At 55.2% G+C, this 15,000-nt stretch overlaps 1 protein-coding gene across 1 annotated transcript in view; it reads right to left on the bottom strand.

Moving 5' to 3' along the window:
* The window catches only part of LOC125028656 (microtubule-associated protein futsch-like), a 91,988-nt gene that overhangs the window by 75,841 nt on the left and 1,147 nt on the right, over positions 1-15,000 (bottom strand). The window contains exon 2 of the mRNA XM_047618130.1: positions 7,011-15,000. This exon is cut by the window's right edge and continues 814 nt beyond it. Coding sequence (XP_047474086.1) covers positions 7,011-15,000 — 7,990 coding nt within the window. The remainder of the gene's footprint in view (positions 1-7,010) is intronic.

The raw sequence follows: 15,000 nt of genomic DNA, 5'->3' as shown, positions 1-15,000 counted from the left end.
TATATATGTATATATATACACATATACACACACACACATATACATGTGAATATATATATATATATATATATATATATACATATATACACACAGAAATATATATGCGTGCACGTAGGCGGCAGTGCATTCTTGCGTGCACCTATGTGTCAAAACAAGTAAACATCATCGCGAGAGAATGCATAACAAATAGGAGGCCGGAGTGTCCACGCGGAACGGCTTCACGCCCGGCTCGGCCTCGCGTTCGCGTGGCGGATTCCAGCGTGCAGTATGCGAGCGCTGGCTTGCGTCCGGTCGCGCCGTCCGCAACGAGAAAGGGAGAGCAAGGCGAGATCTCGGGTCAGGGCTGCGGCGGTGACCCGGGGCGAGGGGAGAGGGAGGGGAAACGGGAATAAGGAGAGGAGGAAAAAGATGTTTGTGGAAGAGAGAAGGGAGGGAGGAAGAAGAGGGAAATAGGAAGGAGAAAAAATATATAAGAACAAAGAGGTCGGATGAGGGGATAGAAAGGGTGAGAAAGGAGTGAGAACAGAGAGAGGGGGGGGGGATAAAAAAAAGAAAAAAAAGAAAATCACGAACGAGCAAAGAAACAACAAAAAAAAAAAAAAAACAACGCAAACAACTTACAAGCCAAAACACCATAAAGCAACAAAGCAAAACAAAAATACACACAATGCACCCTGGGTCGACATTTAGGCCTACAAAGCCGTCGCCCTTCTCTCCCGGATGTCTTCAGAACCTACTGTAGTTGGGGGAGGGGGGGGGCAGCGTCGACCAACCCCTCCCCCCTCCATCCTCCCCCCTACCGCCCTCATCTACCCCTCTCTACTCCCTCCCCTCTCGCCCCCCCCACCACCCGGCATTCAACTTTCTTTTACAAACCTCCTGATTCTGGAGACGATTAAAAACTTTGTGTATTGCGTAACTACTTTACTGTTGTTGTTGAGGATGATGGGGATCTGTGAGATTTGTGAATGTGGGTGGCTATCTGTGTGTGCGTGTGCGTGTGTGTGTGTGCGTGCGCGTGTATGTGCGCGTGCATGCGTATGTGTACTGTACGTCGGAACGCGCATGTACGTGTACATATTTTGCATACAGAAAGAGTAGACCCGACCCGCGAACACACTTATTACCAAATTCCACAAAAAAAGCTTTTTTTTAAAACTCTACAGCAAGTCCGCTCCTAATCTGCACGACTCCACGACGCAAACGGCTCCCTCTTTCGACACGACGCTGGCCTCTACTTTCTCCTGTGGTTTCCTTCTGGATGGAAACCTACACGTCTCATGTGTGCGTGCGTGTGTGCGTCTGTCTTGCGCGTGTGCTGCGAGTTGCAGAGAGAGTAAATACAAATGGCGGAGATGATTGTGCACTCTGCATGGTTTATGTCGCGTGGAAGGCACGCAAAACATCTACGCGCGCTGTGATTAAAACGGACAAAAACAAGAAGAGTGCATGTCTGCATTCTCTGCGTTTATAAATTATGCTAATTGTGCCGGTTACTTGTTATTAAAGTAAATCACTGTTGCGCCGCCGGACTTCAAGGACTAATGCTTAAACGCAAGTTTACGAGCTGCATGTTAAGAAATTTCTCTGTCATATATATATTTATATATATTTATATATATACACACACACACACATATATATATGTTTGTATACATACATATATATATATGTGTGTGTGCGTGTGCGTGTGCGTGTGCTTGTGCTTGTGCATGGACGTGTGCGTGTACGTGTGTCTGTGTGCATATAAATAAAACTATACATATACATACATATATATATACATATATACACATATACATACATATATATTCACATACACATATACACATTTAGTTGTGTGTGTTTTACTTTTTTATTTCTCTAATTTCCCTAAGCGTGTCGTCATACGGCCCCATGCGACGATTCCCACCGAAGGACTCATGCGCACGCCAGCTCCCCGCCCACAGCCCAACGCTTTCGCTGTGGCGCTGAAGCACGTGCGCAATTTACGATATAAACACGGCTTCAAAAAGTCCCTCTACCCGGTAGCTCGCCAGGAGAGGATAACCTGGAAAGCAACACCTGGCAACCCTCCAAGGTTCCGGTTGGTACTACTTTCTCAGATCTGCGACATTCGCGAACATTCAGACTTGCGGATTCTGCCGATTTTATGCGCGAGTAAGTACCTTCACACTGCATCATTATGAGCAATTTAATGAATGAGTAACCTGGCAGAGTGAGGAAAACGTCGCTTTAGCGCAGGTGATTGTTGCCATCGCGGGAGTCTTACATGTGAAACTCAGGGACAGTCGCCTCGCTCGGAACACCTATTTTTAGCGCAAGCACTCACCCGGTTTATCAGAAAGATAAAACGTATGCTTAAACGAATGACACAGACCAATAACTAATCAACAGCAATGATGCCACATCCACACCTACCCGCCCAAAATAAAAAAACAAGAAAGAAAATCTAAACGCAACTCATACTAAAGCATAAGCAGCCAGGAACCAACATTCTTTCCTTCCCAAATCCATTCATTCACATTTTCATACTGACTCCCAAGGCCAGTCATCGTCATCAGCCCTCGCTTTCACGCCGAGCTCATCTGGAACACCACGCACGCCCTCCACGGCTGTGCGGGTAGCTCCGTAGAGAGTCGGCCGTGCCAGGTACATACACGTGTGGATTTTGCCGAACCTAGTGTCCAGCGGCAGAGTACTTGGGAGGGAAAAGTTAGATTTTTTTTTTTCTTAATCCACGCTTGGGGATATTCTCATTTACATTTTTCCAGATTTGTCGTTTCTTTCTCTTCCTCTCCTATTCGTTGCTTGAATTTCTCTTTTACTTATTTTTGTTTTTCTCCCTCCACGTTGCCTGACCCCTTCTCTCCTGCTGTCCCTCCTTCCATACATTCATCGTTTAACATTCCCTTTCTCTCCCTCGCTCCACTCTCTCTCTCCTTTCTCCCCATTCATTCGTTGTTTTGCCCTCCCCCCATGAATAACGGCAATATCTGGCATCCTATTCCAAGAGCAGGTGTGAGCGATCGCAAAAGTGCGCTTCGCCTCAGTGATTTACAAGTGTTGATCTGCGTTACGAGGAACAACGGGCGAGTGTGAGTGTGAGAGGGAGGAGGGAGGAGGGAGGGAGAGGGAGGGAGAGAGGGAGAGAGGGAGAGAGGGAGATAGATAGAGAGAGAGAGAGAGGGAGGGAGGGAGGGAGGGAGGGAGGGAGGGAGGGAGGGAGGGAGGGAGGGAGAGAGAGAGAGAGAGAGAGAGAGAGAGAGAGAGAGAGAGAGAGAGAAAGAGAGAGAGAGAGAGAGAGAGAGAGAGAGAGAGAGAGAAATTTATCATTTCGATCCACCTCATACTCCACATAACCTAAAAGTCAAGCGAACGCTGCGTTCTAATTCTCAGCCAAGAGAGTTACGAGAAAAAAAAAAAAAAAAAAAAAAACGAGAAAAAGGAGGGGGGAAAAAAAGGAGAAGAAAAGACTACAATCGCGATGAAAAGCCCTAGCTAACAAAGGTTAAAGACCAGCCCGACCGGCGCTGTGGATCGTACCGCGCCGCGCTCGCTGCAGACTTTTAGTGTGGATTTCACGTGTCCAGCTCCACCGCGGGCGATCTGGACCTCCCTCTGGACCGCACCTGGCCGCCACCTGAGCCGCTCGGGGAAACACACCGGTCCACGGGCCAGGGGGAAGGGGGAGGAGGGATGGATGGGAGGAGAGATGGAGGGAGGCGAGGAAAGAAAGAAGGGGAGGGGAAGAGGGAAGGAAGGAAGGAGAGGAGGAGAGGAAAGACAGAGGAGGATAGAGAGGAGGAGAGGAAAGATAGAGGAGGGTAAAGAGGAGGAGAGAAAAGAGAGAGGAGGGTGGGGGGAGGAAGGAAGAGGTAGGGTGAGGGTAGGAGGGGAGGTAGGCTGAGGGTAGGAGGGGAGGTAGGGTGAGGGTGGGAGGGAAATACTGGGTGAAAACTCTCGACTACATTTTCTCTGTCCGCCAGAAATACCTTTTTAAACTACCCTTTTAAAAAAATCCCTCTTGCAGTTATATCTAGTAATCAAAGGGATTTAAAAGTTACCGCATCTCTCTTTCTTAACGATCTATTCACAAATCAGAACTAAGAACAGAAGTGGATCATCTTAAATCTGATTTTACGAGAAAGCCATTTCCGGAATTGTGCTTGAAGAGAAACTGGGGAATTGTAGCTTGAGAAATACGCACTTATATTGACTAATTTCACCTTGTGATAACCTGACGAGTACAGCCGTTATAACATATGGAACCCCGGTATTTTTTTTTATTAGATATTGATCCATTTTTCCCCTCTCCCTTTCCCCCACTTTATCTCTCTGTCTCTCTCTGTTTCTCTCTCTCTCTCTCTCTGTTTCTCTCTCTCTCTCTCTCTCTCTCTCTCTCTCTCTCTCTCTCTCTCTCTCTCTCTCTCTCTCTCTCTCTCTCTCTCTCTCTCTCTCTCTCTCTCTCTCTCTCTCTCTCTCTCTCTCTCTCTCTCTCTCTCTCTCTCTCTCTCTCTCTCTCTCTCTCTCTCTCTTTCACACACACATACATACACAGATAAGTATTTCGTTTCTCTATCTTTCTCTCTCCTTTCTCTCGCATTCAGCTCACGTGGGTAGTCGCTGAAGGCCACAACGTGCTCCTTCCTCGTTCAGAAACTGCCTCCTATTTCTGGAAAGATCTTTACAAGGTATTTCCGCCCCAAAGAAACGACAAGAGTTACCATTCTCTTTTTCTCTGTCTTCTTCTTCTGCCTCTTCCTCTTCCTCTTCTTCTTTTCTTTTCTTTCATTGTCTTCTTCTTCTTCTTGAGAACCGAATGAGTAAAAATCACGAGATTGCGCCTCTTCACCTCACTGGTTCGTGGTAAAGACTCGCCGGGCAGTGAAACGTGAAGCACTAATGGTTCGAGAGAGAAAATTGCCGAGGAAAATAATCACAATAATATTAAGAAAAGGAGTCATCGCGTTGTTTCTCTCTCGCTGATTTGTTTTTCTCCTCTCTTTCCATCTCCCTTTCTCTCCCTCTCTCCCCCCATTAACCCTTTTTCCCCACTCCCTCTCTCCCTTTATCTCCCTCTCTCCCCCGATTTACTTTTTCCCCACTCCCTTTATCTTCCTCTCTCCCCCCATTTACTCTTTTTCTCCCACTCCCTTTTTCCCTCGCCCTCTTTCCAACGCCCCGCCCTCTGCCTGCCTCCCTCCCCCCCTCCCCCCGCAAGCTCCCAGCACCGCCACACACGCACCGCGATCCCGAGCGCCACAAACTATGCATTGTGTGGGTCGTTCACGCCACAGTGGTATTCTTCACCCGGATGCGAGACAATGAGCAAAAGAACTGACCCAGTACAACGAGGCTCTGATGCATCCATCACGCCAAGCCAAGTTCAGTTGAGCTAAGGCAATTCGATTTAGTGTCAAGTCAAGCTAAGTCAAGTCGATTTGATGTCGATTCAAGCTAAAGTCAAGTCGAATTGATGTCGATTCAAGCTAAAGTCAAGTCGAATTGATGCCAAGTCAAGCTAAGTCAAGTCAAATTGATGTCATGACACTTCTCCGTCCTTATAAGAGGCTGTTCCCACGAGCGCCCCTCCCCACCTCTCCACAAGTGTCTTATAGGCTCGGTCTAAACGTTCCATATTTGGATATGTTTCCGTAGGCCTATGCGTTTGACATACATCCCCTGTGTGTTGTGATTGCGTTCCTTTGGAATGTTCTTATCTGCAGCGGGGTGGGAAGGGGGGGAGGGGGAGGAGTGCCGTGTCTTCTCCTCGCCGGAGCATATTAAAGCTGTTATCTGGATTTGGTCATTTTATCTCGGATTATCATATCGATGTACTTGGCATTTTTAAGATGTTTTCCTGAGGAGTTCTATATTTATTTTTAACGTACCTTATCACTAATATCTTTACGTCAGATGTTACAAACCAGCTTTTGGGCAAGACGTCAACATTGCAGTGTCGTTGACGTGACGTAAGACTTCATGGCGGAAGTTGAGGGAGTGGGGAGACGTGAAGCGCAGGGGACGGAAGATTAGAGACAGAAAAGAAGATGATGATGGTGGAGAGAGAGAGAGAGAGAGAGAGAGAGAGAGAGAGAGAGAGAGAGAGAGAGAGAGAGAGAGAGAGAGAGAGAGAGAGAGAGAGAGAATGAGACAGAGGGTGGGAGGGAGGGAGGGAGGGAGGGAGGGAGAGAGAGAGAGAGAGAGAGAGAGAGAGAGAGAGAGAGAGAGAGAGAGAGAGAAAGAGAGAGAGAGAGAGAGAGAGAGAGAGAGAGAGAGAGAGAGAGAGAGAGAGAGAGAGAGAGAGAGGGGGGGGGGGGAGATGAAGACGAGGGAGATCTGATAAATAATAGACGTAGGATGGCAGGAGATAATGAAAATGAGGTTAAGAAAGAGGAAATGAACGAAAAAGAGAGGAGAGAATGGAGGATGCAGTTGAAAATAAGATAATGAGAGAAGATAAAAAACACATTTAGATAACAACAATGTAGAAGACAATAACAGCATCAAACAGTCCTCTCCACTCCCGCTCCCTCTCCCTTCCTCCCCCCCCCCCCCCCCAAGACGTCTCACGACTGCCATCACTGTGACATAATGGAACCGTTACTTTCCTGCATGGCAGCATGACGAACGCCCGTATGTCACCGGCTATGCGGCGGCATTGCATTTAGATCTTAGCTCCTTTAAAGACTTGTGTTGCACGTACAAATGTTGTAATCGTCTGATAATTGTTATTTCCACAGTATGCGACATTGCAATACGTGACCTAAATGTAAACATGACATTGCACTACAACCTGTTCTACAGAGAACAAACGCCGCGCCGGGCAGAACAATAACACCCCCTGAACAACACCACCTCGCTGCGTAAACATCACCATACGAGCACCATAACAGCGCCGGAGGAAAGTGTGTCACGCAGCGACGGAATCCCCAAAAGGAAGACGAGGAGCCAGTGCCTCTCGCCCCCTCGACCTCTGCGGCCTGGGGGGAGGGGACGGGCCTTACCTTGAGGTGCCCAGGAGCTCACGACGTCCTTCCTGAGGGAGGACGGGAGGCCGGGGGTGGAGACGGTGCGCTTGGGCGTGGTGGTGGCGGGCGGCGGCCGGTATCCTGGGGCGTGGTAGCGGGCGGAGCGCGGCCCCGAGGTGCCGCCCGTCAATCTGTCGAGGGTGGAAGGCGGGGAGGAGAAGTGGGTGTGGGCGGAGGAGGTGACTGAAGCAGGCACCTTGTTGAGGAGGGCGGACTGAGATCTGGGGAGGGAGGCCGTGGAGGCCACCTGGGTGGGGTTGGAGCGAGGCAGCGTGGTGGAGCGCACTTCCGGCGACATGCGATCCTTGCTGGTGTCGGGGATGGACGAGCGGCGGCCGTAGCGGAAGAAGCTCAGCTTCTTGTGCTTCTTCTCGTCCTCCTCCTCGGGGCCGGAGGAGCCATGCAGGGAGCCCCGCGACCCGGCGTTCAGGGACCCTCGACTAGAAGCTGCCAGGCTGCCGCGGCTGCTCGTGGTCAGGGAGCCGCGGCTGGACGCGTTCAGGCGGAAGTTGGAGGAGCTACTCCCGATGTGGCAGTCCAGGGAATCGGACGCCTTCAGAGTGGAGTCGGAGTCGAGCTGCTCGTAGCTGCTGGAGAACTCCGACGAGCGGACACGGTCCAGCAAGTCCCCGAGGGATTCCGACCTCTCGCCCGTCGTCTTGACCTCCTCTTGGTGGATCTTCTCGAGGCTCATGTGACTCTTGGCCTTCCTGGCCTCCTGGCGGCGCGCGCTACGGCGGGCCCGCGGGACGCCGTGGTGCTCACGGACGTCGAACTTGTCCTTATCAATGGTAACGCTCTGCCACACCTCCACCTCGTTGTTGCTTCCCTCCGTCACGAAGTACTGGATGTTGGTGACGCCTCGCTCCTCCAGGCTGCGCTGCGACGCCGTGGCCTGCTGCGGCCGCCCCGCGTCGAGGCGCGCGTGGTGGCGTGGGGAGTCGTGCGATGCGAACACCGTGCGCTCGCTCTCCAGGGACGTGAAATCCTCCGCAGAGGACCTCTCGCTGATGATGGAGAGAGGTCCTTGCCTCCGACGGGCCTTGGGCGTGCCAGGGTCCGACTCGGGCGACTGCTCGGTGTCCGTGGGGCTGTCCTCGGACTCGAAGCTGGTGCTCGTCAGCGAGCTCTTCTCCACCGACGAGTCGATGGAAATGGAGTCGACTGACTTGTGCTTCCTGGGGATGAACAGCGGCACCTTGGGGCTGGACGTGACGGGGTGGCCGCCGCTGAGGGAATCGTCGTCGCCGTTCTCGCTCCCGCCGGACACCTCGTGCATGAGAGCCACAAGCCGATTGCCGATGTGGTGCATGACCTTGGCCAGGAGGGGCGGGGACGCGCCCTGCGAGCCCGAGCCGATGCTGCCTCGGTCGCTGTCTGGCTTCATGCGCGAGATGGACGACATGAGCCGCTGGTACACGAACATCGTGTCCCGACTGGACGGGGAAGCATCCTCGGAGCTCTCCGAACACGCCCTCCCGCCGAAGAGGGAGTGGGCGCTGTCAGTGTCGCTCGGCTCCCGGCTTTGGTCGAACTTTTGGATGATCTGCTGGCAGGAGGCGGATATCTGCTCCTGGAGGTCGCTCTTCATCTCGGGGTCGGCCTGGTCCAGCAGGGCGTAGGCGCCTTCCAGGTCGCTGCTCGTGTAGTCTGAAGAGTCGTAGGAGTCGCTCCACGTGTCTTCAGAGCTCAGGTACTCGACGATTTCCTTCACCTGCTCGTCGTTGATGCCCGGGACAGTCTTCATGAGGTTGGTTAGCTTCGCCTCGAAAGCCAGCAGCTGGGGAGGCTTCACCCGCTGGCCCTTGGGGGCTTCGCGGGTGTTTGAGATCATTGTCTTGAAGAAAGCGCGCATTTTGCTCATCATCATGTTGGTCTCCTCGTCGGAACTCCAGTTGTTGAAGGAGTCCTTGCGGCAGATCTTGTTGCGCGCCTTGTTGGGGCAGAAGGGCGGGAGGTCGACGGAGGAGCCTGTGCTCGACCTCGACACCTTCCCCTCGCCGCCGCTGCGCTCCTCGTTCTCCGACTTATTGTTGTTGCTGTCGTTGTCGAAGCTGTCGCTCTTGTTCTCCTCGCCCTTGGACAGCGGGTGTTGGTCCTTGTCCTTTGACCTTGAGCCCTCGCCGTCCTCCAGGCTGGACTCGGAGGACATGCCGGCCTTGTGCTCCTTGGAAGTGTCCTCCGGCTTGTCCTTGAGGAGGTCGTCCGAGCTGCCGATGAAGCCGCTGTCTCGACTTTGGTATTTTCTGTCGGCGAGGTCACCTTCCTTCTCCTCCTTCTCGTCGTGCTTCTCTCGGCCATTTTTATCACATTCTATCGTCACTCTTTTGGTCACTTTCTCGGCTTCCTGCACCAGGGACTTTAGCGCCTCAGCGTTTTTGAGATCACAGATTTCCTCTCTATGTTCGATATCGATATGCTCAAGGCCTCGAAGTTCACTCTTATCACTATCAGATCTCTTATCAGAATAATCACTAGAACTCTTTTTCTTTTTTCTTCGCTTGATGGTGTCAAACTGACCGTCGGCTTTGTCGAAGGCGGTCTCTTCGGATTCGGTGGAGCCTTCGTCCTCGCCGCTGACGAGGGTCCTATCGACCTCGTCCCCCTCGGAGTGGTGGGAGCCGTCGCTGGGCGCGCCGTCGGCCCTCTCGCTGGTGGCGAGGCACCTGTTCGCAACGCCCGGCCGAAACCCCCGCGGTCTTCTCACCAGTTTCTTGCGGGGCTGCTCAGGGCTCGGGGAACCCTCGGAGTCACTTCCGACGGAGCCGCTCTCGTCGGTGTGGAGCTCCGAGTCCTCCCCGACAGACCTGATGGACGGCTGTCGTTCAAATCTCAAGAGGAAGTATTTTTCTAAGCGAGACGAGGCCAACTCCGCGGGATCTATATCCTCGTCGAACTTCGAGTCGACGTCGAGTCCCTCGCTGAAGATGGAGCTCGACGTCTCGGAGAAAGTGTCGCTGTATTCGCTCTCCTCATTGGCGTACCTCATGGAATCCACAGGGCCGTTTCCGAGGCCGTAATAGAAATACTTTTCGAGCTCCGACGGCGCCGCCTTCGCTCCGTCCTCATCCTTGGGCTTCCTCTCGTAGTCGCTCTCCTCGCAGCTCTCCTCGATGATGGTGTGGAGCGTGAAGTCGATGGCTCGGTTGCAGTAGCCTCGGAGCTCGTCCTCGCGTTCCATGATCTCGTCGCCGGAGGACTCGCTGTAGTAAGACTCACTGTGGATGGACTCGCCATCCTCCATGGAGTCGAACTTCCCGTCGCCTTCATTCTCGATGAACGAGTCTCCGCCGCTGAACTCGTCAGCTTCGTTGAAGTGGTGAGCCTCGTCGAACGAGATGTCCTCCTCGAACATCGCCTCGTCCGGGAAGGGCACGATCCGCTCAGCGTCCTCCCCCGAGTCATAATCGTGAGGAATGGCGTAGTCCTCTTCGATGTCGATGCCGTGGTGCTCCTCGTAGGCAAGGAGGTCACCCTCGGAGTGGTCCGGCGTCGGGTTGGGGCTGGTGGGACTCGTGGTTGCGGGAGACTCGACGATTTCGGGCCGGTCGACCTTCCGACGTCGAATCTCCGGGGTCTTGTTGAAGCGGCGAGGCGCATGCGGCGAGTCGGTGCCAAGGGTGAGGGTGAAGTAGTTGGCGAGGCCGGAGGACGACTCCTTCATTTCCGTGGGCGATCGCCGGAACTGCTGCTGCCTCTCCCGCGTGGTCAGAATCATGGACTGCAGCTCGCTCACCTGGCTGCGGCGCGCGGGCGAGGTGCTTCGCGACGAGTCCGGGCTCGTGACGTGCACGGACATGACGTGCCCACGGCGACCGTCGCTCGTCACCTCCAGAATCGTGACGTCGTTGCCTTCATTTTTTATGTTTCTCTCGGTGTTTACGTTGATGCCATCACCGTCGGCGTCGCCGTCATCGCCGGACTCAGCCCCGGAGGAGCCAGTCACGACGATGCACGTGGGCTTGATCTGCACGTCCGAGTCCGTGGAGTCGGAGCGAATGTAGATCCTGCCGTGCGAGGAGAGGCGCGTGTTGGAGTCGTCCTCGTCTCCCACGGACACGATGGACACCAGGTTCCCTTCCTCGCTGTTGTCGGAGCACTGGGACTCGCTGTCAGCGCCGTGGAGGACGGAATCTGCGGACGAAGGCCCGTCTGAGTCACGACTCTTGTCGTCGTGGTCGTGCAGGTTGGGCCGCTGCTGGAGCGCGAATCTGCGTAGCTCAGCGTGCAGCTTTCCACCTTCCACCACGGTGTCAGCGGAGTCACTGGCGTCAGCGTCGGATCTCTCGATGTCAGAGGAAGAGGAGACGCCGTCAGACGAGGAGGACCGTTTGGTGCGTCTGGAGGGCACGGGCGGCGTGTGGCGCGACACCACTTCGGGAGAGCGTACTCGCCGCACCGCAAATCTTCTCACTTCCTGCTTTACGCCCTCACCGCCCACCACGCCCACAGGAATGCTGACACCATCGTCAGGAGGATCGTGGTGTTGCTCCGTTACACTAATCTTCACAACGTTCCCTTGGTCGTCGGGCTCCACCTCGCTTTCGCCCGCGCTGGAGTGCCCCGACTCACTCGATTCCCTCCCAACACTGTTCACTTTACTTTCACACTTCACGCCGTCCTCCTGCGCGGAATCCTTCTCGACGCAAGGCAGCGCTTCGGTATCCTCGGGCTGCGACTTCGGGTTAGCGGTGTCAGCGCTCAGAGCGAGAGGCGACGTGTGCGGGCCCGCAGGCGCGTCATGTGGTACTGACGTGTGGTTGGCGGAGGCAGCAGCGCTGTGTTCCACTTGTACACTTCCGGCGTCGACAGCACTAGTGCCAGGAGGTTCGGGGCTCTCACCGCCGCCGCCGCCACTGAGGGTTGCCACGCCGGAGTTACTTTCAGCATCAGTCCCCGACCCTTCACTTTCTCGCGTCGGCTCACTCTCTCTCGCGGAAACGGTCAAGGCGTCTCCTGAGGGCGTAGCAGCAGGACCAGCCTCTGACTCGCCCTCTTCGCATACAGCCGCCTCGTCACCAAGCGCGGCCGACCCACCGCCGCCCGCAGCCCCGTCGCCGTGAGAGCCCGAGGGCACCTCCTCGGGCTTCGTGTCTCCGCCCTGGGCGACGGCGGGCTCCTCATTCACGGGACCTTCCTCGGGCGTCGCCTCCTCCCGGGTGTCAACAGGAGGCGCTGAGCCCTCGGGGACAGCCTCTGCCTGACTAGAGGACTCAGTGACCTCTTCTCGACAGGGCTCAGCAGCACCCTCATTATTAGCACTGTCGTCCTGCGCGCCTCCAGACGCTACTGTTTTATCTTCTTCGGGGGGAACAGCAGACGCGGTGCTGATCGCATTCTCCTCCTCGACAGTCCTCGTGTTTTCATCCTGGGCGAGCGCCGCCTCCGCCTCACTAACTGCGCTCGCCTCGGTACTCGTGTCAGCGTTATCAACACTTACGTCACCCTCGACACGTGCGCCATCATTCACACTCACTACAGCACCATCATTACCCTCTACACTTTGCACCATTTTTTCATCTTCTACCATATTATCTGCACTCGTCATCTCACACTTTTCTACACTCACATCATCACTTTCACTAGTACTTGCCACTTCGGTTTTCTTCTGCACTTTCTCCCCCTCATTCACCCCACCATCTCCCTCCACCACAACTCCCTCTCCCTCGGCTTCTGCCAAAACACTGACAGATTCATCATTACATTCCTCGGTCTCACGAACACTAGCAACTGCTTCACTCTGTTGCACGTCCCTGGTTTCGACATGCTGGCTTGGATTTTCTTCTTTTTCCACTGTTTCCTCCACGCTATTATCTGTTGTTTCCACCTCTGCGTTCCCGTCCACTCCGTCGCCCTCAGGAAGATCACACAGCACTTTGTTTACAGCCACAGCCGTTGCTTCTTCCTCCTTCTCCTCCTCACCCTCACCCCCGCCGGCCGTGACGTCATCAAAGGTAGTGTCAACAATATCTGCGGTGACTGCTTCATTGACAGCCTCGATGACGTTGACCTCCTGCTTGAGGCTAACCACGGGCGGGCTCTCCTCGTCTTCCTCGTCGTCGAGGGCTTCGCTGTGAGCCTTCTCGAGGCCGGAGTCGGTCGAGGAGGACCTAGTGAGGGTGTACTCTCTGCTAACGTGTTTTTCTTCGTCTGTGTCACTACCACTGGAGGACGAGGTGGAACTGTCATGTTCCTCGGCCTCGAGGTGTTTGCCAACCTCACCTTCAGGGAGATTTTCTGTCTCGCTTCCGCCGTCAACTTCACCGACTATAGAGATGTTGTAACTTCGAGACACGTGCATCTCCTCATCCGTGTCCTCGGCCTCGCTGGTGCTGCTCGAGGGTGGGCTCTCGTCCTCGGGGACAAGTGAGATCGGAGCAGCGGGGGAATCTGTCTGCGACGCGTCCTCGGACGGGATAACTCTCTCCGATGCGTCGAGATCACCGCCATTTTCTTGGGGTTGTGAGGCCTCGGCGGGAAGCTTGTGTTGTGATCGTAAGGCACTCATGGTCCTCCTTGGCGCTGGCTGGGGCGGGGACGGGCGTGTGTTGTGGCTGGGGTGTGCGTGCGCGGTGGTAGCTGCTGCTATGCGGGGGGACCTAGGAGCCTCCTCCCCCCCACCTGGGCCGCCATGATCCCTCTTACACTCCGCTCCTAACACACTCGCCTCACCATCTTCACTCTTCCTTTCCTCCTTCAAGTCACTCTTCACGCACTTCACACTCGCGCCGCGGTCGTCACGGTACTCGAAATCACTCGCGGAATCGCCGCCTAAATCACTACTAACACAGGAACTGTTGTCCAAGAGCCTCTCATCCGCCTCCGAGTCGGACGGCTGCGCGACTGAGGTCTCTCTGCTGAGCGTGAGGTGCAGGTGGAAGGAGGGGGGGTGAGGCAGGTGGGGGGTGATCAGCGCCGAGTCCCCCCGTCCACCGCCTCGCTCCCGGCCCCTCCCTCCACTACCCCCGCCTTCACCTTCGCGGCGGCCAGCCCTTGTGGATTCTACCCCTGCTTCTCGGGGTAGACTCATCCCTGCGCTCACTGCCCTTGACGAAGTGGTGTGGGCGTGCGTCCGGGTTTCGTGGGCGGCCTGGGTCTTAATGAAGGGAGGAGGGGCGTGGCCCTGTGGCTCAGGTGTGAGATCGTCCTCTTCCCAGCTTGTGTTGAGTGCGGGGTCAGTCTGTATGCAAATATCTCGACTGGACTTGCGCGCACCACCAGCTACCGCGGCAGCGACACCGGGGCTAGCCTTCCCGCTGCTGCCTCTGTGACGGGGCGCCGATTGTTTACTGAGCTTATCTTTGCCCTGATTAGATAAGGGCGATAGCCGTGGCGGTGCCGGGGAGGGGGGGTCTTGGTGATGACGCGAGAGATAACTGTACCACTCGGGGCGAGACGCCATGCCCGTGCCCTGATTGACGCCGTAATAGTTCTGAATTTCCGTCAAAACCCTTTTGCGGTACTCCCTCAGGGCCGGGGAGTCGTGCGGGCTGCCGAGGGCGCGGAACTGGTCGTGGCAGGACAATTCGTCGACGGATCTTTCGGCGGAGCTGCGGGTCGAGTCGCCCCGGCGGAACCAACGGCCTCCCTGGACGGCGCACAGGACGTTTTCGGGGGGAGTGAAGGCGCCCATCAGCGCCGCCTGCAACGCCTGGGCCTCCGCCTGCACCGCCTCCGTCTGGCGCAGCATGGCGTGGAGCTCCGCCGTGTCCAGGGAGCTGAGGGGGGCCAGGAGGGGGGCGTTGTTGACAGGTGTGACAGGTGTGACAGGTGTGACGGGAGTGACGGGCGTGGTGGACTCCTCGAAGGAGAGCTGGACCTCCTGGCTCTCCGTGGTCATGTTGCTCGCGTCGCTGTCATTACGCGCGTGGGCGGGGACGGGCGCTTGGGCGGGCTGGGGGGACGGCACGCGGAGGGATAGGAGGAGGGACACATCCTCTACTTGAGGGGATTCCCCGTCCTCGCA

This window comes from Penaeus chinensis, chromosome 9 (genome assembly GCF_019202785.1).
Source record: "Penaeus chinensis breed Huanghai No. 1 chromosome 9, ASM1920278v2, whole genome shotgun sequence".
Taxonomy (NCBI): Eukaryota; Metazoa; Arthropoda; class Malacostraca; order Decapoda; family Penaeidae; genus Penaeus; species Penaeus chinensis.
The sequence above is the reverse complement of the archived record's forward strand: the minus strand, read 5'-3'. Positions and strand labels throughout refer to the sequence as shown.